Source organism: Athene cunicularia, assembly GCF_003259725.1.
Source record: "Athene cunicularia isolate RWA chromosome 3 unlocalized genomic scaffold, athCun1 chr3_part1, whole genome shotgun sequence".
NCBI classification, from domain to species: domain Eukaryota; kingdom Metazoa; phylum Chordata; class Aves; order Strigiformes; family Strigidae; genus Athene; species Athene cunicularia.
In genome coordinates, this window is record NW_020799097.1 from 46,182,009 (window position 1) to 46,207,178 (window position 25,170).

The 25,170-nt window shown below is 34.3% G+C and overlaps 1 protein-coding gene across 6 annotated transcripts in view; it reads left to right on the forward strand.

Annotated features, from left to right (window-relative positions):
• The window catches only part of GRIK2 (glutamate ionotropic receptor kainate type subunit 2), a 442,240-nt gene that overhangs the window by 289,239 nt on the left and 127,831 nt on the right, over positions 1–25,170 (forward strand). For 5 of the 6 annotated variants that reach the window (XM_026844286.1, XM_026844289.1, XM_026844288.1 and 2 more), the window contains one exon: positions 3,904–4,127. In XM_026844286.1, the coding sequence (XP_026700087.1) occupies positions 3,904–4,127 (224 nt within the window). The remainder of the gene's footprint in view (positions 1–3,903; positions 4,128–25,170) is intronic. The other variant, XM_026844292.1, reaches the window with a different exon arrangement.

Here is a 25,170-nt window from a genome sequence, read left to right on the forward strand (position 1 = left end):
GGAGGTTTATAAAACTGACTGGGTAAAGCCCAAAGCAACCTGGTCTAATCATGTAGATGACCTTGATTTGATTGGACTAGAGACCTCCTGATGTTGTTTGTCACCTGAATTGTCCTATGAGTCCATGAAATTTAGTAGAAAAACAATTTATGTCAAAATAATGAGAGTGGCTAGTTTAAAAAGGCAATAAAGCCCCAATCCAGTCCTAGTTGTTTCAAAAGAAAATGAAGATCCTGGGTCAAGACCAAAAGCTTTTCACGGGGTGGGAAATTTTCTGTAATGTAGCAGCATGAACAAGGCAGTTTAAGACAGATCACAAGCTTACAGGCAAACTACAGATCTTAGTTTTGCAAATCAGTGGCAGGGAAATGCACTTCTGTGAACAGAAATAATGCATAAGCTCTCTGTGCATTAAGAGACTGTTAGATGGCTTTAAGGAAATGAAGCTGCGTATTAGCCTTCCTCTGTCTAGTTTAGGGATGCATTTTCTCTGAAGAGAATGCAACTGAAATTCGGCTCTCAGATTAACAATCCCCAAAATTTGAGTGGCTGTAGGAGTTTATGTATTAATTTAGGGTCATAGGCTGAAGAGCAGATATAGTGGATTAGACAGAAGCCTTATGAATTTTTCCTTAAAAAAAAAAAAAAAAAAAAAAGTAGCTTCACTTATTTTTTTAAAAAAGTATAGGCAGTAAGTGCATTGCTGCCCGTATAAAAGTAAAATTACAAAATACATTATCAGTGTATGTGTATACTTTTGTGTATATTAATACAATCACAATATGATTGTACCGGATGACTGTATAAACAAATAAGAATGGTATGATTCCCTCTGTATTTTTAATATAAATATTCATGGTTGCTAAATCAGTACAAAATGTTAACATCAAAATTCTTACCAGAAAACTCCTTTTACATAGGCTAAAGTACTATATTATTATGGTGGAATATTCTGTAGTTGTAGATTCTAATTAAAAATAACTATTAGCCATTTTGTGGTCGTTATGTCTAGATTGTATTTAAACTCTTAATTCCTTTGAATAAAGTAGGTGAGACAAAAATTTTTCATAAAAGAATCATCAAAAGAAAATTGAATCAGTGTTTAGTTTTCCTTTCACCAACATTATTAGTAGACTCTTTTAAATGCTTTCAAAGTTCAATTTCCCCCCAAAATAATGTGGCAGGTTCTCTGGGGTATATTTTACAGAGCTAATTTTCACATACAAAATATCAGTATCTGCAAATAGCAACTTACGATACACGCCTTGGCCCATTCAATATTCAACAATTATGTGCAGATTTCTTGCTGTAGTTATTTGTAGCTGCCTGCATAGATTGATTTCAGTATAATTTTATAACTTGTCTTCTTAGAGGTTAGGTATCAAATTCAGCCCTGTGTGACCGAAAAAAACCTCCTCTCTTTAAATGTTACTTTATGTAAAATAGTCAGCCAACAAAATGCTTGGGAGTAAAATGTAAATGAAGAGCAAATGAGGAGGACTTAGGGGTTTCTGTAGCAGAAATAAATAATGTATACCTTGAGTTGTTTGAATGAACATCCTTCAACTGCACATGGCAACAAGACAGGGAAACCTTTCCATGACTGCGAAGAGAGTATGTGCAGTCCTTATATGGCACAAAAAGAAGGGAAGGTCTGGCAATCCCTGCTCAGGGAGTTCTGCAGTAATGTAGAAAGTAGATCATACTGACAGTGCAATGTTAGTATGAAAGAAGAAATATCATTACCTTTTAAGATAGAGGGTGAATATGGAAGATCAAGTACTACTGAGAATGTACTGTTAAAAGTAATGTTCAAAGTATCTGATGCACTTTGAGAAAGCAAGGTGGGAGTAACTGTCAACGGTTCAGTTGACTTTGAAAAGTGTCCTGTAGGGTATGATAAATTCTGTTTCTTCTTCCCTCTTGTCCTGAACAATCTCTTCCTTGCTAGACAACCCCTCTTTGAAAAACTCTGAAGAAAATATTGAGATATCAAGATACGGACCTGTATTTTGGATCTGTTCCTCACAGGTTGGGATATCTGGTTGTCCTGTCATATAAGACATACATTATTTCTTGTTCAGCTATTTTCCTAACTTCATCTGCAACTTCCCTAGAGCTTTCTCCACTGGAGATAGTAACAACCCATATTCACTTGTATGCAGTTCTGTTTTCATCTAATGACCAAGGGTTGGATTTCCTATAGTAGTTAAAGAATTGATTTGTTATTTATTAAGGCTCTATTGATGTTTTAAGACCAAAATTCACAACTGCCAATAGCCTTCCAAAGATCTATTTTCTCCATCTTTGGTTAGCTGCCTCTTCTGACAGGAAGTGACTTGGCTTCGGACTCTTAGGGTGAGGACTGCTAGTTGCCTTGCAAACTAATAGCTTGAGTTGCTACCTACCTCAAACATTTACATTTTGACCTATAACTTTTAATCTAAATTAATTTTAGTTTCTTGCTCTACTGTTTTATTTCTGCATCAGCTGGAATATAATCAAAAATATGTAACTCATAAAAACTCAGCTGCTGTGGAATAAATCCTTGCTGGTCTGATTAATACCTGTAAGTTCTGAATACCAACAGAAATGAACCATATGTTATGTTTTTGACCAGTAAAACCTTATGAAATTAAATGAACAGTGCCAACAGAGTTTCACATTGTAACATAGAAGTACTTTGTTGGAGTAAATCTAGTGACATGAGAAATGCTCATAACGACGGTAGAACTTTGTGGAAGGTGAGACACAAAAAAAGGGAACACTGAAATGCTATAACGTTGTGTGGGATTCTGAGTGTTACACAGTATGCAGGATACCAACTCCACAAAATAAAGTATATAAATGTATGAATTCATACAATATTTTGGGGAGTAAAATCTCTGGATCTCGGTTTACAAAAGGCATTCTGAAAATGTTGTTATTTGTAGCTATGTTACCTGGATAACTCTTTCATGGTACCTATGCCATTTCTGTCATTACAGTCCTATACTTATATATAGTTTAGCAGGAATTCTTAGTTTACAGCTTGCCAAGTCTTGTACTGTATAATTTCTTGCTCTGAACTTCCCTCTTTCATATGTGCACATGTACCTGCATGCACACATCCACAGTAGTCTTTCAAGAGCTGTTGACAGAGATCAAAAAGTAGATGCTGTAGATTTCTTGTCACTATGATTCCCATTAAGTTTTGAATAAAAAGTAGTATAGACAATTTACTAATAGCTTATGAATTATTGCCATAATAACTAAAACTAAATGTAAACTGACAAAAGGCATTCTATTGTATGATTTCATTTTAAGTGTTGCAATTGATTAATAGTCAGCTATCTACAAGTTTCATAGTTATTTCTGCAAACCAGTAAGGACAGTTGCATTTTGTTAGAATTTACTACCCGTAGCAAGGTTTCAGGTGTAACACTTCCTGTTTTAAAATGTTCTTCATTTTTTACCAATACCTTTATGTTAAAACAAGCAAAACTATTTCCTGTCCCTTTCCCTACACCTGTACAAGCATATTCATGTCTGCTTCACAAATATATTAGCTTCTAAAGAGCACAGTGAAGGCGTGACAAAGACAAGACATATGTTGATATGTACATTTCATAAAGTTTTAAAAGATGTGAGAATGGATGTTCATGTTTTCTGCAAGATGCAATGTTTTTCTTTGCTTCTATCCCTGTAACTGTGCTTTTCATTTTCTCTAAATGCTGCTGTGTCACTTTAGCAAGCAGGAATTAGAATAAACATGGTTACTTACTTAGAGGGAGAAGAGAGGTTTAGCCTACCTAGTACAACAAACCTACTCCATGTAAAGTTTGTGTTTTGCCTATTCTGACTGCTTCAGCCTCTTTCTTCTGACTTATGGCCTGTTTCTCTTTTTTGTATTTCTGTTAACAGAAAGCTGACCTTGCAGTTGCACCATTGGCAATTACCTATGTTCGAGAGAAGGTCATCGACTTTTCCAAGCCCTTTATGACTCTTGGAATAAGTATTTTGTACCGCAAGCCCAATGGTACAAACCCCGGCGTCTTCTCCTTCCTGAATCCTCTCTCCCCTGATATCTGGATGTATATTCTGCTGGCTTACTTGGGTGTCAGTTGTGTGCTCTTTGTCATAGCCAGGTAACATGCCAACTTTTGTGATTTTTTTGGCAATTGTTATAATCTTTTTCTTACTAATAATTGTCAAAAGTCACAAAAATTTTCTTACTTTCATACTCTTATATTTTAACTTCATGATGTACAGAAGAATAATTAATGATGAGGATTCTCACTATTAATTTTATCCAGTGCCTTACTAAGTCTCCAGTTTGTTATATCACTAAGTCTTGAGTATGCTAGCTAGCTTTCTCTTTTTATTTACAAATTTAGAGACACTAGAAAGTTTACAAATTTTTTTTTTCCCAACTATGATGTGATTAGAAAGACAGGGATTGACATATTTTATTTTGCTATTCTGATTTCATTTTATGATATAATGGTTAATCTCAAATTGAGTACTTAGCTGCCCATGTTAATCCTAGATGTCCAAATTGGGCCTCTGCCTGTTACAAAACAAGTTACTTTATGTAGATGAGTATCTTAGAAGTAGTGTACGATATTTACTTTTTAATTGTGTGCTAGGTAATATCTCTGAGATACCTCATATAATTTACAGTCCCAGACCAGGATGTATTTGGAAGCGTGTTTAGCTGAGCTTTCGGAGTTAAGGAACTCAGTAAAATTGGTTTGGTTACTTCTAAATGGATTTGATATATAGGGCTTAGTTTTTTATCTGTTCTCTTCAAGACAGACAAGCAGGAAAATATTTTTTGACAAAAATTCCCATTATATTTACCTTTTCTTTGTTAAGTAATTAGGACTAACTCTAGACAGTCACAGAAATATAGTCTTACATGTTGTAACTTTGACTTCTGCTGTGACAGCAAAAATAAATTCAGAATAGTAAATCAGCATTCCCAGAGGTGTAAATGTAATCTCTTTTGTAGATCCCTCCTCGTAGTCACTTTTAAATATTTTTTAATGAAATACATATAAACTATATTGGCTTTTATTGCTTTAATAAGACTTTTTTTTTTTTTTTTTAATGTTTGACTTGATAATGTAATCTCACTTCATCCCCAAGATTTTTATTATTTCATTCCGTGGTACACAGTAGAAGCTTCATATTTTTCTATTGTGCTGATAGTTGATATCAGGGTTCTCCATCTTTCTTTGATACCATCTGCTTCATTTTGGAGTTGTATTATTCCTCTACTAAGGGGAAAGGCAATCTTTTTAGAAACTGGTTTAAAAGTAATTTATCAAGATCACTTGCACATAAAGTACATTAAGTATTGAAATAATACAGATAACAATGAAACATATTCTATAATGAATATCTTCGCTTGTGTGCCTTCTTTAAAAGACTGCTTTATAGAGCCACTTATGTTAAAAGTTTCTTGAAAGAACAGTAGATTTTAGTGGACTATATCACCAGAGAGTAAACTAATTTCTAACGTGTTCTTGTGATGTAGATACTTCTGAAAACACAGTTGAGCATAAATCACAAATGTTATCTTGTGAAACACCTCATGTAAAATATTTATGTGTATGTCCAGAAGTTTTAACCCTATTGTTATAACTGAAGGACATTTCCAGCAGGATGCACAGTACTTTTGACAGGCACCTCCCAGTAATGTTAGTAGCTGTATGACTGAGTTCCTACTTAAGCTTTGAAAATTTGTCTTGTCGTATTTTGTAGGAAAGATACATTTTCTTGAAAATATTTTTTTTTTTATTAAGCTATTCAGACACTTGATCTCACTAGCAGAAGGGTCACTAGCACTATTATTTTGAAATAGAAGTACTACATAATAGACCAGTATTGCTGAACTTTTTTTTTTCCATGTCTGTTTTTGTGACCAGCACCATAAATTCCTTACATACTTGGAAGGATTATCTTCATTGTAAAGCAATATGAAATAAGTTTTATAGTGATCAGAGGAGTTTGGGTTTTTGTATAGTTGTGGAAAATACCTTTTTTATGCCTGTTTATATCAGCCTTCAGATCTAGAGATTTTCAATACCTCTTGTACAATCAAATATTGATAACACATATAGAAATAAAGGATCTAGGGTTATGTAAGTCTATCTAAAGATTTTATTCATAATGCAGAATGATTTATTAGTATGTGACAGCATTTTCTAACACTATAATTCATATAGGGAAACAGGTCTAAATTATAAATATAATCTGCTGAATAATAAAAAGAGAAAATAACTATTAAAAAGTAAAAGAACCTTTTGCAAATATAATTCACAAAATGTATCTGACATGTAAAGGGAGATACAGTTAACTGAAGTGTGGTAGTGAAGAGGACTTTGTAACATAGTACTGACTATGTATTTTCAGTGCACATTATAAATTAGGTATTGCACAGATGATTATGTATTCTTCAGTCTCGGTGTGAAACTGTTGGCCTCTATGCTCCTGAATTAATAGGTTCCACCTGGAGTGTCTTATTAAGAAGATTTTTGTTTCATAACAATCCTTCCATAATGAATGTCTAACTAGCAGTCTTTCATAATAATTACTATGTGTTTCATAATAAGGTGTATCTATGTTTGGAGCAGTACTTAGTGTGTCTTTTATGATATGATGTTTTGTAATTACAGCTCATCAGAGTATTCAATGTAGAATATTTAGATTTAGATTTAAAGCTCCCATTTTTGTGTCAAATGTTTCATGACTTTATTGTTTTACCATGTCTTCCAAGCAGTGTTGGAATGTAAGAGCTTGGTTTATTGAAAATAGAAAGTACAGTTCTGTTGTGGTACTTGGATTTCACCCATTAATTAGTGGTATGGTCATGTTTAGGGAAAGATGAAGAAATTAGTAAAAGGTTCAAGAATATTTGAGAGAGAATTTTTGAAAAGACTTTCAGAGAGTAACATATTAGGTGTAAATGGGGAAAAATATGATATAAATATTTATAAATATTTTCCTTTATTTGAAAGAGAGTTGGAATTTCCTTCCAATTTGAGAACCAGTTGTAAAGAGCTGGAATCTTTGCATACTCAGCAAGACAAAAGGTTAGGAGAGAGTTTTGTTAAATGGAGGGATTTTCTATGTCGTTTTCCTCTTGTAGTCCCCTCAAAAATTATGAATCATCTATTTATGTGGGCATTACAGATTTTGCATTGTGATTAAGACGAACATATATGTGTGTTATAACGTTTTCTTTAATTGTCATTCTTTGTCGGGAATAATAGTAGGCTGTGATTTCTACATATATATGACATCTTAATATATATATATATATATTACCATATATATAACCTCTCCATATATATAACCTCTTAATCTTGTTTGTTGTGATTGTTGAATCTAAGTGGCTATGGTGATTAGTCTCCAAAAGTTCCTTTCTTTGTTGTACAGGCTGATGACAGATAGATAAACCCCATGTGCTTGACATTAAGCCTATTACTTTCCTGGGAACTGAGAAAGTCATATAGCACTTTTTTCCTCTTGTGGCAACAGTAATAAGTCTGTTTCTGATGATAGCTAGCAGTCTCTTTGTGTCTCTGTTTGCAGTGTCTTGTATCTTCTGACATCTTGTTGCATTTCAATTTCAATATCTGCCCTTTATGATTCTTCTTTTGCTTGTTTATTCGATTTAGAATCCCAGGTAAATTTGCAGTTTACATGTGATTAGAAGGAAAAAGAAGACTGGAGTAAAGTGCATCAACTCCTTTTTGGAGTTCTGTCAAGTACACAACATTTTCTGATCTGTATAATGAAACATCTCAGTGGAATTTAATTTCATTTCTGTCTCTTGCTGCAAACCATTGTTTCACTTCCAAGAAACATGCCGATTTCTTACAGTGTTGTATACCAACTTTATAGACACATATTGTCCCTTCTTTTCTGTCTATGTATATGAAACAGCTGTTTCCTATTTTTGCTCTCTGCCAAATCTGATATGTTGATAACTGGAGGATATTTCCCATTCTACATGGGCAATATGAAGAAAATCAGTTTCATTCCTTAAAAAATGTTAAATATGTTTGATTTACATAGGACTTCAATTCACAACTTTCAAAATTAATCTTCATCTGGCTTTCCTCATGAATGTATTGTATTTTTCAGTCTCTCATTTACAATTTTAAACATCCATATCTTCATGAATCTTTTTTTCTGAAAACAGATTCAAGGCTAAACTCCTTCAATATTTTTATCCAATTATTTTCAACTCGATTTACTGTCTTTCAAGTTATTTGTTGTATACTGAAGTATTTCTCTGTGTAGTAAGGTCTGTTTGCTGTGAATATGTCTGTCAGCCATTATGCACTTTACTTTTAAGTGGCCTATCTTCATAACTTGAAGACATATACCTGCCTTAGTGTGATGCTTTACTTTTATGGATCAGAAGTGAAGCCGATAAACTACCTGGATAAAAAGGTCCACTAATGAGCTCTTATGCTTCTTATACTGAGATGTCTGGAGTATCAGTGAATATTGTGTGAATATGCATTAAATTGTGCTAACTGGCCTAATTGCTAATACTGAATCATGGATTATAATTTTGAAGGGCTTGATTCTCCTTTATTTATACCACATTCTGTATGTTAGGACTTCCTGCCTTTTCCTCCCTTCAGCAGAATTATGCTATCCTACTTCTCCTAAGTCAAGCCCTTGTGCTGGTTTCAGTTGTCAAAGCATTTAGTATCAACTATTTTCCCATTTCCTTGTAAGTAGTGATAAAAGGACAATGAACACTGCCTCATCACCAAAGTATATTTTTCTCTTACCAGCTGGAATAAAACATAATAAAAGAAGACAAGAGTTTTAAAAATGTCTTCACACATTTATCTTAATCTTTCTCTGTAAAGAAGCTTAGGAATAGCCTGCTGCTTCAGACTTGAACAGATGCCTATTATCTCTCTCTGGAGTGCATGCATATCCTTTTTAATCTCATCAGTCTTCATTTTTGTTTCATATTTCTTGATCAGCTGATTTCTGTCCTTGGGCTTGTCTGATTGATTTTCAAACTACTCTTTGAAAATTACCTCGATGGAAAAGAATTAAGGGCAAAATGAGAGGGAACTACTTTTCTAGTTACTATAGAGCTCTGGTTACTAAATTACTATGTTGATATTTATTCAAGTAGGAAGTTAAAATATCTGCCCTTTATTCTTAACAAACACTCTTCCTATGAGACTTTTATCTCCTGAGGTCTCCCTAGAGAGTTACAGCATATGTTATGAGTTTTCAGGAATGAATTAATCATCCAATAGGGTAATCCAGATGGCAACCCTAAAATATGTTTCTTTTACTATCTTACAATGGGGGTTGTTGTTTATGTTGGGTTTTTTCCCCTCAGCCATAACACAAAAATTTCATTTTGCCTCAGTTGTAATGCAAGTGGGGATATTGTCACTTGACTGAAAATTACTGTGTAGATAGACAAGGATAAAAGCATGCCAAAATTTACACACTTTCCAAAACACTTCTATAACAATTATTTCAAAATCAGAGATTTTTCTTTCTGTTAAACCAAGTTGCAGTTTATGACCCTTAGGTGATTGCTTCCAAAAGATTCAGTATAGTCTGCTTCTTTTAATATAATTATTCTGGTTGACAAGCAAATCCTTGTTAACACGAGATCATCTTTATTGTGAGCAGAAATCAACTGTGCCAGCCTCTGAAACACTGGGCTTTTTGTCAGATTAACCAGGCAGACTGCATGGCAAGAATTTTTCTTTCTCTGCAATGGCTTTTCTTTTTATTAACTGTTATGTTTGTGTAGCTATACAAAGAATTCCTATTATTATGTGATAATGTTCTAAAAAGCTTACTTTCTTACTAAATTTCCTCTCCTTTACATCAGACCTGGAAAGTTTTAATTTTAGATTCCTATTATTTAAATAAAATTTAATTAACTGAGGTTAATATAAAGAAGATACCTCAATTATGTCTTAATTTTTGCACTCCTGAACAAATTATTAAGCACATGTTTTTCACTTAGTCTATCCTACTATATGTTATAGCAATGAAATTATACAGTCTTCTTGTCTGGACAGCAGTCACTGGAAATGTAAGAAAGACTTGCACATTGTGGAGGTTTGAAGTCAGCCAGCAGCCAGATGCCACATGGCTGGCCATTCACCTCCCCCACCCCCGGTGAAATAGGGGAGGGACAAAAAGAAGAGAATTAGTAGGTTGAATGAAAAGAAAGAATTTACTAAATTTAACAAGAGAACAACAGTAACAATAGTGAGTTCTTGTCTTCCCCAACATATTCTTAATGCACACTACAGGAGTTTTATCCCCATCCATGGTATGTAGGAGGTTTGATTGAGCAGGGCCAGCTTGCTTGGCAGATCCTCTGTATTGACTAACCAGGTGGCTTTTGCTAAATGCATGTCCCAGTGTTTGAAAGTTCCACCACCCATTGCTCTCAGTGCAGTTTTTAGCAACCCATTGTATCACTCAATTTTCCCAGAGGCTGGTGCATATTAGGGAATGTGATCTATCCACTCAATACCATGTTCTTTGGCCCAAGTATGAATAAGGTTGTTTCGGAAATGTGTCCCAATATCTGACTTAATCCTTTCTGGCGTGCCATGCTGCCATAAGACTTTCTCCTCAAGGCCTAAAATGGTGTTCCGGGCAGTGGTATGGGGCACGGCATAAGTTTCCAACCAAACCATGGCTGCTTCCACCACTGTAAGCACATAGTGTTTGCCATGCCGAGTTTGTGGGACCATGATATAATCAATCTGCCAGGCCTCCCTATATTTATATTTTAGCCATTGTACTCCATACCAAATGGGTTTTAACCATTTGGCTTCCTTGATCATAGCACATGTCTCGCATTCATGGATTACCTGTGCAATAACACCCATGGTTAAGTCCACCCCTCAGTCACAAGCCCATCTATATGTTGCATCTCTTCCCTGAGGAGTCATGGTCCCAGCGAGCCGTAAATTGTTCACCCTTATGTTGCCAGTCCAGATGTACTTGAGACACCTTGATCTTGACAGCCTGATCCACCTGTTGGTTGTTCTGATGTTCTTCAGTGACCCAGCTCTTGGGTACATGAGCTTCTACATGGCAAACTTTCACAACCAGATTCTCTACCCGAGCAGCAATATCTTGCCATAATTCAGCAGCCCAAACAAGTTTGTATCTGCACTGCCAGTTGCTCCATTTCCACTGCTGTGACCACCCCCCACAGCGCATTTGCCACCATCCATGAGTCAGTACAGAGGTAGACAACTGCCTACTTTTCTCACCCAGCGATATCCAGGGCCAGCTGGATGGCTTTCATCTCATCAAACTGACTTGATTTACCTTCTTCTTCAGCAGCTTCAATGACCAGTCGTGTGGGGCTCCATACAGCTGCTTTTTACCTTCAATGTTTTCCCACAACATGACAGGACCCGTCAGTAAACAGGACACATCGCTTCTCATTATCCAGCAGTTTATTATTTGGTGAGGCCTCTTTGGCACATGCTACCTCTTCCTCTGGCACCATTCCAAAATCTTTGCCTTCTGGCCAATTTGTAATCATTTCCAGTATTCCCGGACAGCCTGGGGTCCCTATTCTAGCCTGTTGTGTGATTAATGCAACCCATTTACTCCACATGGCATCAGTTGCATGGTGTGGTAAGATCTTAAGGAGTCAAGCCATCCACATTTTACTCATTTTTTTGTTATCTCAAACAAATACCTCAGTGCCCTCGTTGGGCGCCAAAAACTGTGGAAATTTGATCTCAGCTGGCAGCCAGACACCACGTGGCTGGCCGTTCACCTCCTCACACCCCCTGTCTGGTGAAATTGGGGTGGGACAAAAAGAAGAGAATTCCCAGGCTGAATAAAAAGAAAGACTTTACTAAATATAACAAGAGAACAACAGTAACAATAGTGAGTCCCAAAAAGAAATGGGTAAAGTGCAGCAGTGGCTTACCAAGCACAGTGACTGTCCCCACAGCAACACACCCCCCAGGCCTGCCCTAAAAATCCCATGCATGCCCGGGAGAGCCTGGCCCCTATATCCCTGGGCATGACATCACATGGTATGAAATACTTCAATGAAAGTTAACTCCATCCTGGTTGAAACCAGGACACGCATGATAAATCAAATATCCTCAGATATGTCTGAGTATCGCTTTTCACAAAATGTGCTTGACAGCTTTAAACTGATTAAACACAATGGGAATTTACTGTGCTATATGCCATTAATATTAGCATGAATCTGCATAATCTGTAATAGTATTTGTGTTTAATTTCAGCACACAGATCTTATGTTCCATCTTTTTTCTCTACCAAAAATGCAAAACATTGGAATTGTAATGCTTTTTTTAGTGTCATCATCTAAATTCTGTAATTATTTTTGGAAGTTATGATACAGATTGTAATCATTGATATAAGGTCTAAATTTTGTGGATGAGGATATATGACTAAAAAACCACCACTGTATAGCAATAAGTTAAGCAGCAATCTCTCACTTTGCATCTTGACACTCAGAAAGGTGCTTTGATCTCTATGACCTCCTCCACAAGAGATTTATCTGGGCTCATTGTCAGTTTATAGAATCTCTAATATATAAACAACTTGTGTGGACTCCTCATCCTAACCTCTCAGGATTCTCTTGAATCACTTCTGAATGCTCTCAATCTCTTTAGTTGTTTAAGGAGAGACAAGAGTCTCAAGAGATCTCCAAGTCTACATACAAGCACAGCATCTACATAGCCTCTATTAGAATATTGTTAGAGAATAGAGTAAGAGAAAAATTCTTATCTTTTACTCTTTTTAACAGTAATAACCTCCTTAGATTTTCAGGGGAAAACCAGTACTCTAAAGCCTTGTAATACTGGTGGTAGATCAGTCTGAACATCCCTGATTATTATTCACAATGTGTCAAATGTGAGAAGAAACTACTTCCAGAAAAACAACTGGAATGTTTTAGCTGAGGATGGCTGAGGAACTCATAATTCACCTGCCTTAGCAGTCCAACAGAAGATATAGTAGCTCCCATTGGCTAAGTCTCCATATGCACTTTGAAGGAGAAAACTGTGCTCACTTCAACACACCTGGTCAATTCTGGATTCTTCTGTCAAAAAAATGGATTTTTTTTTTTTATTTTTCTTTTTCCTTGGGGTGTGTGTGTGTAGATCTAACCAAACTTTGTCTTCTGCAGAGTTAAGATGTGTGGATGTGTGTGGAGCCTTCTTAGAAAAAGAAGTAGTAGGTGTGGTGAATTCTGACATAAGGAAGACACCTTGTAATATGCATCTGTTTGTGCATCTGTTTGAGTACTTGTTCCACCAGTATGTTTTATGTTGTTTCTTGTTACTTTGTAGATTAACCTAATCAGAAAATAGCACAATCTTTTTTTTTTTTTTTTTTTTTTTTTTTTTTTTTTTAAATGTGAAGAGTATAGTTGTATCCCTATGCTGTGTAAAATTGAAGATGGTCTAAAACTCTTTCCATCCTTTCTGTTAATATTTTTCTCACGGTTCTGAAAGCCATCACAAGGTTCTTCAATTCATCGCTAATTATCCAAGAACCTAGGTATTGTGAGTGACTGGACTGAATCATAACTCTGTTCTTCCTTAAGGAATTTGTTGTTTCTTACTACCAACAATTCAATCTCTTCATTCTCATTTACTTAAGCACCTGTGTCAAAAGACAGGAATTAAATTTTAGATAGCTATACATAGGTCATTATCTCATTAGGTTGGTCTGCAGCTTATTTTTTCTCTACTTGTTCTGACTTTATTTTCTAAGCCTTGTTACATATGGGTGTTACATATTTATAAGCATGTATTTACTCTCCATTTTCATGTAATACCTTTTATAGTCTGAGGAGTATTTATGGAAAATCATAACTCATGTTGAGCTATCATTCATATCATGGTTTCTCTTGTTTTCTGTTTCTCATTTACATATTACATTGAATATTTCACTGTCCAAATATACCAGGATATTATATATCCTTTTGAATCTTAACAATACCGTGTATCTTAGGATCCAAACGCTGTTCACTAAAGCTCTTAGAGAGGATTCAGCTGGATAAACCATCTTTACTAGTAAAATGTCCTAAGTTTTTGTTGGTGAATGGCTTCTGAACTAATGAGTTTACTCTTTGGCCTTCTATTTTGAGTTTTGACTGACTAGAATTGTTATGTTTGATTCATTCTGTTTCACACATTTAATTGCTAACATCTTCCTGAATGACATTCACTGTTTATCTAAATCATTACTTCAGTCTGTGACAGTTTAATAATTGTATTTGCCTTTCCTTCATCTCTAGAACAAGATGGCTGATGCTGGAAGTTATTATGCCATGTGTATTGCCATTTCTTTCACACACATGTAATCTTAGCTCATATATTCATATTTGAGTTTATATGCCTAGTTTTCTGTGACTGTTTTCCACACTATATTTAAAAATATTGTAAGAATACATACTATGGAATTTGCTTTTAAAAGTTTCTCAGAAGTCAAGAGTGACATTTCTCATAAGAAATTTGCATTTCTCTTTATCTAATTGGGTTTAACTACAAGCAAGGTAGATCTCATCAATCTTATTTCATGTTTTCAAATGCCTTGGGTAAACATGTTCTATAGCTGAGTCAATATCTGAAGACTTTTTTGTCAAGAGCTCTGTAACATCATACAAAATAATGTTTCGTGTCTACCCTGAACAGTGGTTTGTTAGTCTATGTACTGTGTTAACATCCATTAGGAAATAATCACATAGTCCTTGCTGAGAAAGATAAAAAATAGTTTAAGGGACAAAGTCATCTAGTTTTGAAAGATCTTCACACTGTGGTAATATATGCAGTGATTCATCCTTTTAACAGCCCTTGTTAATTACCAGCATATATAGTACATGAGAAAACTATTGGATTGTTTGTATGAAGTAGTTTGCTTAAAAAAAAGTTGAGATTCTTCGGAAAAAATGCTGAACATTCTTTTCCGATATTGGATCATTTCATTCTGTTTTGTCAAAACATTTTTTTTTCCCCCCAGTATATGATAAGAAAAGGAAAGAAGATGCAAGTCTAAACTTGGCACTTAAATTATTTAGCAAATCATACCATGGAATAATGGTAAACGTGACTAAAGAGAAGCATTCCTCTATAGATGAATCTGAGTGCTTTCAAGCTAAAATTATGCTTTTGAGAAAGACCAGTGTCTCATGTTTTTGGAGCAAGTGGAAAGAGGCTTAATTAACTTTATTTTGGGGGTGTTTTTTGCATGCATTTTACTCCAACATGTAGAGAATTAATGGGGAGAAGGAAATTGTAACTCTCACCATAACACATAGCAGCAGTTTTCTCATGAGATGTGCCATACCATGTAGTCCTCCAATCAAAGACCAAAACTACAAGAATCTAGTAGAATGGGAACAAAGTCAGGATGATTCCAAGAAGGTACCACAGTGCTGTCAACAGATTTTGTTAATAATTGGATACAAGTGGTAATTTGAAAATGTGCAAGTTAACCTTTTCCATTAACATCAGTGGCTGAATTTGCAGATTGCCTGATATATCAGAAAATGAGTTCGATCAGCACACAGCAGAGCTGTTGTTAGTTTTTTCCAAAAAACTCAAAACATAAAAGCTGATATGGGAGACATTTTATTTATTGAAGTAATTTCATACATGCATCCTGCTTGGGACACCTTGACTTAATAGTGAAAGGTTTTCTCAAGAAAAATGTAGGGATTATAGTCATAAGATGGAAAATGGAACATTAGCAGTCATGATTTCTATTTACCCTGCTTCTGGAGGGCCCAGAAACATATAATAATATTAAGAAAAAATGGCTGTATGGACTGAAAGGCAATTTTTATGTTAAATGAGCCAAGATATGAAAATGAGCATTATTTGTTTGTTAAATATATGGACCCATATGCAATGAATTTCTTCATATCATCTAAATAAAGAGGGAGACATAAACCACTGGAAGCAAAGCCAATATGACATGATGGTTATTAACCTTGCAGAAAATCCTGGCTCCCAATGTTCAGAGGAAGAGCAGTTTCTTTAGGATATTATTTCAGAGTTCTCCTTTTAAATTTTTGGTTTCAGTATTATCTAAAGGATAGGAAAACCTGGATAATGACAGGATTTTATGGATTTTACTCTTTTATTCTCTAAAACAGACCTTCTCTTGATGTGTAATGTTAATAATACAGATACAATCTTAGGCTACTTTTACATATCTGTAACTGTCAAATGTCCAATTATTTGGAGTGGAATGAATGTCTGTTAAAATATAAGTTTTTTGTGGTTTTGTGGTTTTTTTTGGTTGTTTTTTGTTTTGTTTTGTTTTTAAAATTAAGTATCAGTTCCTGACTTCAGGACCAGAAATCATTTAGTTTTTGCAAATTTAGCTAAAACCAGATTTCCTAAATTCCTCTGACTCTCAATCATCATCAGCCATTGTATTCTGAAAATATGTAAATAGAGATAAATTAGAGGGAAAAAAAACAACCAAACAAAAAAAAACACAAACAAAAACCAAACCACCCAGAAAAAGAAAACCCCAAACCAAAATAAACTTACCAGAACCTTACCTCTTCAAAAGATAGAGCTTTTCTTCCTAGGAGGAAAAAAAAAAATAGATTTGGGTTGTGGTTAAACATTATACTTCAAAACAGAAGCATATCTGTAGAAGAAATAAGGAAATAAATAGAGAATATTTCTTGACTTTAAGTGTTATTCAATATATGGAGAAAAGTAAGATTGTTTCCTACAAGTTCCCATAGGCAGAGGTATGATAATTCTTTACATCCTGCTCATCTTTCCAATTTAGCTGTTAACCAGAAGTTTTCCTGGCTTATGGAAGCCTCCCATATCTAACTCATTAGAAAGTATGAGTCATTTAAGCACCGACAGATCTTGAACAGAAATCAGTCTGAAATATTTCTTTTTGTTTGTTTTTGTTTGTTTTTTTTTTTGATGCTGAAAGTAAATTGTAGTATGTTCTCCAAGAACTTCTGTTTTATCTGTGGAAATCACCCTGTGTTAATTCTAATGATGATGGAATTGCTTGAGTGTAAATGTAATCATGTGTTTTCAGACTTAAGAACAAAGCTGAGCACCTTTTTCTTATAGTATTATCAGAAGTTCTGTCTTTAGCAACAAAGGTGTCATCCTTACAGGGATATAATTATACAATACTACAAGATTTCAGCACCATAGTTAAAAAACCCACATCAGCTAAGGGATATAATTGGTTTTATTAGAAAATAATAAGCCTTTAAAAATAAAAATGTTCACCATTCATTGTTCTTATAGCACATCAGAGAGGAGTTTAAATATAAGTAATTGTTATTAAATAGGCTTGTTCTGGCACTTCACTCTCATTATACTGTTTTGTTTTGTTTTGTGTGGCCAATAGATGTGTGTGGCACCTGCATTTGCCAGTTAGGACTTGCCTAAAGATGTTACAGCAGATAGCTCCTAGCTGTGAGAACCATGAAGTCTGTGTTACTTCAGCTTGATGGATTCCTTCATATAATTTCACCAGACTAAAGACAGCAAACTTACCAGAGCTGTTGCCTCTTTCCATTTCACTTTCTTTCCTCAAATAAGTGGAGCAGGAATGCTGCATGGAAAACTTTTCATGGGGTGAATAGTGAGATGGTAGATAGCAGAAGATGGTTATACAGTCTCTTTCCATTGTCCCAGATCTTTAAAGAAGTTCTGGTCCTTTCCCATGATAAATAGCTTTAGCTTTACACGGAATGGGATGCTCTCAACTTATTTGTTTTGAGGAAGTAGAGATATGGTGTTTCTGTACCAGAGCACCAACACAAGTGATACAAGACAGTTTTCAGATAACAGGTGCTACAGAAATTAGTTCATGTTCTGGAGCAATTTTCTTAGTAGATATTTTGGAGTGAAAGTTAGAAAGGTTCATAGCGTGATGCAGGTTCAGAGAACTTCCTGTGAAAGAATTCTGCTGCTTAGAAAATTCTCTGGTTTTGTGGCTGACACAATGTAACCAATAAGCCATGTCCAGAAGAAAAATAGAAGCAGTTAGCAGAATTTTGTACATTGCACTGCTTTGCTGTGCTCACAGAGCATGGCAAAGTTAATGCCAAGTTGCAAAAATATCTGAAAAAGGCTTTTAATTAGTCATGTTTATCTTCCACACACTTCTCTCTTTTACTTTGTCTCTCTTGCTCTCCTCTTCTTATAAACAGGTATGTTAGAGGAGAATGAATATTTAATCATGTAAAAATCCTGGTCAGTGTGCCTTTCGTTTACTGGAATGAAAGGAATTTTCACCTTGCTTCAAATGTAACTGTAATTAGATAAAATTTCTAGGTAGATGGATACCAGAGGCTCCTCATATGTTTCTGTTCTGCTACTGCTAGAAGCCCAATTCTGCCTCCAGCTTAAATGTTGATGGGGATTGCTAATGTCCATAACACTTTTCTCATCATCCTGACTGTCATACTGTATAGTAATTTGTGCCTGTGCAAAAGCAAATGTCAAAACCAAGGAAGATGATGGTGTTGTGCAGGTGAAGGCAGTGGAGATTTCTGGGTGGTATGGAGAGTTTAACTGGGCTTTCTTGTAACACAGGACAGCTTTTAGAGAGCGTTGCCAAGCAGGACCATGTCTTCTTACATAGTAAATACCAAATGATTGTTTCAAAGACTTCACAGTTCAGAAAGAATAGTTAAATAGTTTAAATAGTTAAATCGGATTAAAATTTCTTTGAGGTGTGAAAAAAAAATGAAGTTAAAAATAAGGGTAAGAAAGGGTACGTTTCTTAGGTAGTCAAGTTCAGCAGTCATAGTTCATCAGCTACCTAGGCAGGACCACATTTCCGTTTACTGTCTGTGTTATAAAGCAAGTGAATTCTGAGAAGAATTTTGAAAGACAGGTATTGCTTTTGGCTTGAGGTTTTTCTCATGAAGTCTGGATGAGATTCAAATGGCACTAGTGGAATAACTGCACAGGTTAGCCTACAGTAATGACATTAAAATCACTTCCAAGTTTGTCTTTCTCTTGGGGAAGAGCAGTAGATATGAGGAACAAATAAGAAAATCTTAACAGTTACATTTCAGATTACTGTTGAAAGGGATGTGTTTGTAAGTACTGAAACTTGATGGAAAACTGTGCAGATATATGAGACAGGAACTGCACTAATTGCCTTTCTGGAAACATATAAGCTCCCTGTAGGTCCTGTATCGCATATACCAGATCCCTGAAGAGATTGAAAATGTTGGGAAATCTGAAAATTCTGAGACACTGGTGTTTAGGCATCTGAATCTCTTTGATGTTCTTGAAGTCACAAACATTTCTTCTGTCAGTCTGGTCAGAGGGAAGATAATGAATTAGATTCAGGTAGACCATATTGTACTAGATGCAGTACATTTGAGAAAACTGACAGGGTTAAATATATAATGAAGTCAAGTTAGTGGTCCTTGGTAATGAAAAAGTTAGTATAATTGTCTTTCCTCAGAAAAAAGAAGAGAGAGAAAGGAGTATCCATAGTGTATTTCTGTAGAAAAGAAAGAGTTACTGCATATGTTCTAAAAGCAGTTTGGATCTAGTTCCTACATTGTTGAAATGCTACTTCTAGAATCCCAGTTTCTTGGAAACATAGCTTGGAAGAAATTCTGAGCTGAGGAAAGACCTGATATTCTCAGTACCCTGACAAGGTTTTATCAAATTGGAGAGATGAATTTCAGATCACTGATAGCACTATGAAGGTGGTGCACGGGTGGCAAGTGTGTGAGGATGGGAGTTCCTGTCAGTTCTATCAATAAAAGTAGTGGTAAGTTAATATTCAGCTGATAATTTTATAAGTAGTTTATATCCAGTTTTTCATTTGAAGATGAAAGAATGGTTTCTAGATTATGAAAGTAAAGAAAAAGCTTCAAATAGTTATCCAGCATCAGGATTTGGACCTGCAATTCAGCAGAGTCCCTGGGTTTGCACAGACCTCAAGGTACTGAGGTAGACCCTTGTAATCAGTTGAAGTTACTTGCCAACTTAGAGTCATGTTTGTATTCCTTTAATCGTGGTCGTTCCTAAAGAAAGCCTCCGTGTTACATTAGCAGTAACCGAAATATTTCTACAATTATCGGTACAGCTGAGAATTATAATGGAATAATCAGAAAGGATAAAATATTTTGTAATCAAATGTTAACTTCATTAAGACAATAAATGTCCCGTCATGTTCTTGTAGAATTCAGTGTGAAATCTCTCACTGATTTTGATAGCAGCACAGTGGATCCCAAAGACTATGTGTATACTTTTCAAAGGCTGGGTTCCAGGGCTTTCCTTCTGGCCCAGAGGACCAATGACATGGCGTGGACTGTGTTTCATATGACTAAATGCTCCATCACCCTAGTTATCTCACCCACAGTGCTCACTAGCACTTCCTGTCTCTCTGAATCACATACGGGCATTATCCAAGCGTAGCATAAACCAAAACCGAGAATGGGGATGTGCTAACAAGTAAATTGTATGGATGATTAGATGCCATTGCTGAAACCTGAGTACATCTCTTCCCTTACTGATATGTATGTAGCCACAGAAGCTCATTTAAATAGATTCCTATTTATAGTAAATTTTTAACCAGACTTTAATCAAGTCCTTTCAATACAGAATTACTTCTTTTCCATAATGTCAAGAAATTAATAAACAATTAATTTATGACTACTTAAAAAAGAACCATCTTAGTTTTGGGTGAATTTTAGTCATCGTTAAAGTCCCAAATCTGCAAACTATTCTATCCCTTCAGAAGGCCATTAGGAGTCACAGGCCAGCAAAAGACAACCTTATGTGCCTTAAAAATCCAATTATCAATTTTAAGTCATTCTATCTATTTATTTGCTTATTTTACATCAGATTGAAGATTCCAGTTTATCAAGCTTTATAAAGTTGTCTTAAATTTTAAGTATGTGATTGCTCTGTTTAAACTGATGACAATAGTAACATTTCCAAAATAAAATACATTTAAAAACATGTTGAATTGCACAGAGGTTCTGACATATTTTTGTGTTTACTCAGGAAAAAAACTGCTTGGTGAAAAATTTAGTTTGACTTTTTTTTTGTGTGTGTATTTTGGTGATGTCCTTAAAGTACAGATAGTAAAAAAAAAAAATTATTTGGAAAAAAAAAAAATCCCCCAAACCAACAATTCTCCAGGTCTTAATTTGATGAAACTTTTTGACATCAGCATGCTATAAAGTGCAAACAATCCTCACTATAAATATATACTCCAAAATACTCCACATGACCCCATATTACACACAGTTAAATTTTGGATTTTACTGGTTTTATTAAAAAGATGTTCTATTTTGACAGTTTTAAATACTTAAAGAAACATTAGGCTACTCTTGGAAATATTTCAATAATTTATTCTGTATGTAAAAATCACATCCAATGTGTATTTATTAACAGATATTCTGTTAAGTAGTGACTCTAGTGTAACCTTTTTTTATTCTTGTCATTCTGATGGGTGACAGTGTATGGTGAAGGGCAACAATGAATTATTATGCACTCTAAACTAAATAACTAATTTGCTGTGATGCTCAATGTTAAACTGATCTGCTGTCAGGAAGGCTGTTGCAATATTGAATAGAAATGCCAGATTTGTTGTACAACCTTAGAATGAGCTCACCCTACAGTTTTTTAAGAACTCCATATATTTGTGTATTGAAAAATATGATTTCACACATCATCATGTGCCTTTAGGGGGTCCTCTGCAGTAGTCCTTCCCTCAAACTTGTGACAAACTCTTGAGTGTATTGACGAAGTCAAATAAGTGCTTCACTTTTAAAGAAAGGAGCATTTGAATTTATCATGTACCCTTCTTTCTTATACTGTGTTTTATTCTTTTAAAGAGATATTACTTTATGTTACTAATATGGAATGGAGAATCATTATTGTATATTATTACTTTACTATAGATATAAAATAGTAATTGTAAAATTTTGTTTTAGTAAACATAAGATCTTAAAATCAGCAGTGCACGTGAGTCCCTTATGATAGAAAACATGCCAGTCATTCAGCTCTAAAATTTAACAGCAATAAACAGTATAAGCAACTCTGCAAAGGCCAGTGTTACACAGTGTTGTATTAAATTATATCAAACACTTACAGACCACTTTTTCTAATAACATATATTTGGACATATAGACAAATACAGGATATGATATCATAGTGTTTAAGACTTAAAAGTAATCTTACAGATGCAGTGGTTGGTATGTGTTTTTATTAAACAATTAAATGACAAATTAAATCAATGCCTGTGCAACTCCTATCTTGTACATAGGATATTGAGATTTCCTGAGGTAGGAAGACAGACTAAAAGTAATATTTGAAGATCTGTCAGCTTGACAAATATTTTGGTAAGCTAGTTTTTGAGAACTCAGACCACCCCTGCTGAAATTTGTTTCAGTTCAGGAGCACTACAGAACCTGGTGGAGTGATTTTACAAAGAGTTTTAGGATATAGACACCAGAAATACAAGCACTAACATTTTCCAGACAAAATGAGGTGAATTATTGATCAGTAAAGTTTATATATTTTTGTTATTTCTTGTGTAAAATACATGACTTTTTGTCCTGAAGCATGACAGGTTGTTGGGTTATTTTGGGTTTTTTTTTGGTGGTTTTTTGGTGTTTTTTTTTTTTAATAATGTGATAGAACATGGGGTAAATATCCACATGTTATTTTAAACTGTTGAACTAAGATATCGCTAACATTTTGCTTTTGTGCACTGTACATATTCTTTGAATATTCTTAAATCAGCAGACACAAATTTGTTGATTTTCTTTGATAACAACTTCTGAGTTCCAACTCAGGACTTCAGTTTCTAGGATTTATTAAAACCTTCTTGAAGGTGCATTTTGGGAGTTATATAATAGAATTCATTCTAAAATTACTCTTCAGTAGATTTGACAATTTACCTGAATGACCAGATCAAGGAATACAGTAGAAGGGAGGCAAATTGTTTCATATATTCATTTATATATTAAACTTAGGGCAAATGTATTGTTTTTCTTATCATTTTAGGGTTACTTAATGAGTCATTCTTAATTCAAGAAAAAATGGAATAAAATGGACATAATAGATACTGCTCTGGACAGTGTACTTTGCATTTTTTTTATATATATTAAAGCAATTTAAAAATTTGGAAATAATAGATACATTTTTTTTTAGAAATGAGAGTAATGTCTCATGGTTTCAGTATGTCAAAGAGTTTACTATTCATGGGTATGGCATTTTTTAAAGAGAAAACTCTTCATAATACACAGTAATTTTTTTTGTTGTTGACACATGAGAGAAAGACAACTACTGTAGTTCAAATTTTTGCAATTTTATTACAGTTAAAAACTCCAACCATTTCTTAGTTTGGCCTAAAATAATGCAAATTTTATTATGTACAAAAATCCTTTTCAAAATAGTAAAACAATACAGGACCATACAAGGAGAAATGACGAAATATAAGAAAGAGAGAATTATGTGGAGAAGATAAATCATACTTTCCTATTTACCCTTTTTCAGAATGCAGAAAAGGAAGGAATGTTATTATAAATCAAATTGGAAGTAACAGATTTAAAACAGAAAAGAGAATTTAATTCATTTTTTCTGTAAATTGATAATTAACCTCTGGAACTTGTCTCAGACTAAAATAAAAAATGAGTGCTTTGTAATAAAGCTATAATGATTCAAAATGCAAATGTATCTGAGGTAATGCTTCATGTGTAAAGCAACTGGTGGAGGTTATAAAGAAACTTTCTCTATAGTGTGTGGGCAGTTTTCAATTCTGTTGGTTTTCAACTTTCAGGGTTTTTGCAGCTTCATATGAAATGCTAGTGTTAATACTAGTCAGAAACAGGATATGGTTTTGTAGAAATCTTCACTATATTTTCCCCATTCCAGAGAGACATAGAGTTGAGGGAAAAAAAATATAATTAAAAAATCATTCATCGGTGTGGACAATCAAGTCATCATGATTTTCTTATGTTTATATTTACTATGCTCCATTAAAAATAAAATTCCTACTAATTATGACAATTTTAGTGGAATAATAAATCTACCTCATAGGTGGTGTCATGTAATGTCACTTTATTTCATGTTCTATGCATTTCATTAACCTGTTTACACTGTCTGTTGTGTAAATTCTCTGTGCATCAGATAAATCTACAGTTTAATTCATAGATTTGGGAAATATAACTACAGACTGTAGGTGTATTTCAGTATCCACCAAATATTGTGGAAAATATTTCCAGCAACCTCTGTAGACATTAGCTAAGGTCCATTTGAACTTGTAAAACAGCAAAGATAACATGGAATGCAGCTAAGTAGAAGAAAGAAAATGATAATTCAGTGAGGTGAACACATACAGGGTAAAAGTTCTCCTGAGTTTATTGAGTTAGTATTTGAAGCAATGGTGAAAAATATGGCCTTGAATTTGGGCCTTTATGAATGTTACCGGCATCATGACCATTATGAAACAAAAGCTGCAACTGTCATCTAAGTTGGTTCAGAATATGCACCTGAATATTTATTTTATTGTAGTAAGTGACAATTAGGTAAGTTTTTCCCTACTTCCCTGTTAATAATTCCTGGTTTGCAAATTTATGTCTAGCAGTCAATTAGGTTAAATGGCATGTATTGAGACTGAAAACTGTTGTTGATTAAAATAATTTATAAATCATGACAGACAGAGTGGTAAACAGGTAGGCTTTCACTCTTTTGAAAAAGAAACTTCGAGAATCATAAACATTTTGGTTAAGGCATTTGGCAATTGAAGACACGAGCATGAAAAAAGAAAGAAAATTAAAATCAAAATGTGATTCTTGATGAAGTACAGGTAACTTTCAATTTATGTAAAGGTGGTTTTTTTTTTCAGACATGTTGAATAACTGTTGATGTTTGAGTAATTTTTTTCTATATTAATTAATATCACTTTTTTAAAAAAGTCCAAAGATCAGAAAAACTTGTGCATAGGTATCTTTAAAAGTGCCTCTACCTGTTTACTGTTTACTGTGCTGTCATTATTAAAAATCACACAAACAAATATTATTCTACTTTTATTTATTGTATGTAATTTTGAAATTCAGTTTTAAAAAGGCATAAAAATGCACATAAAATAATTGGTGCAGATAGCTAATCATAAAAGTTA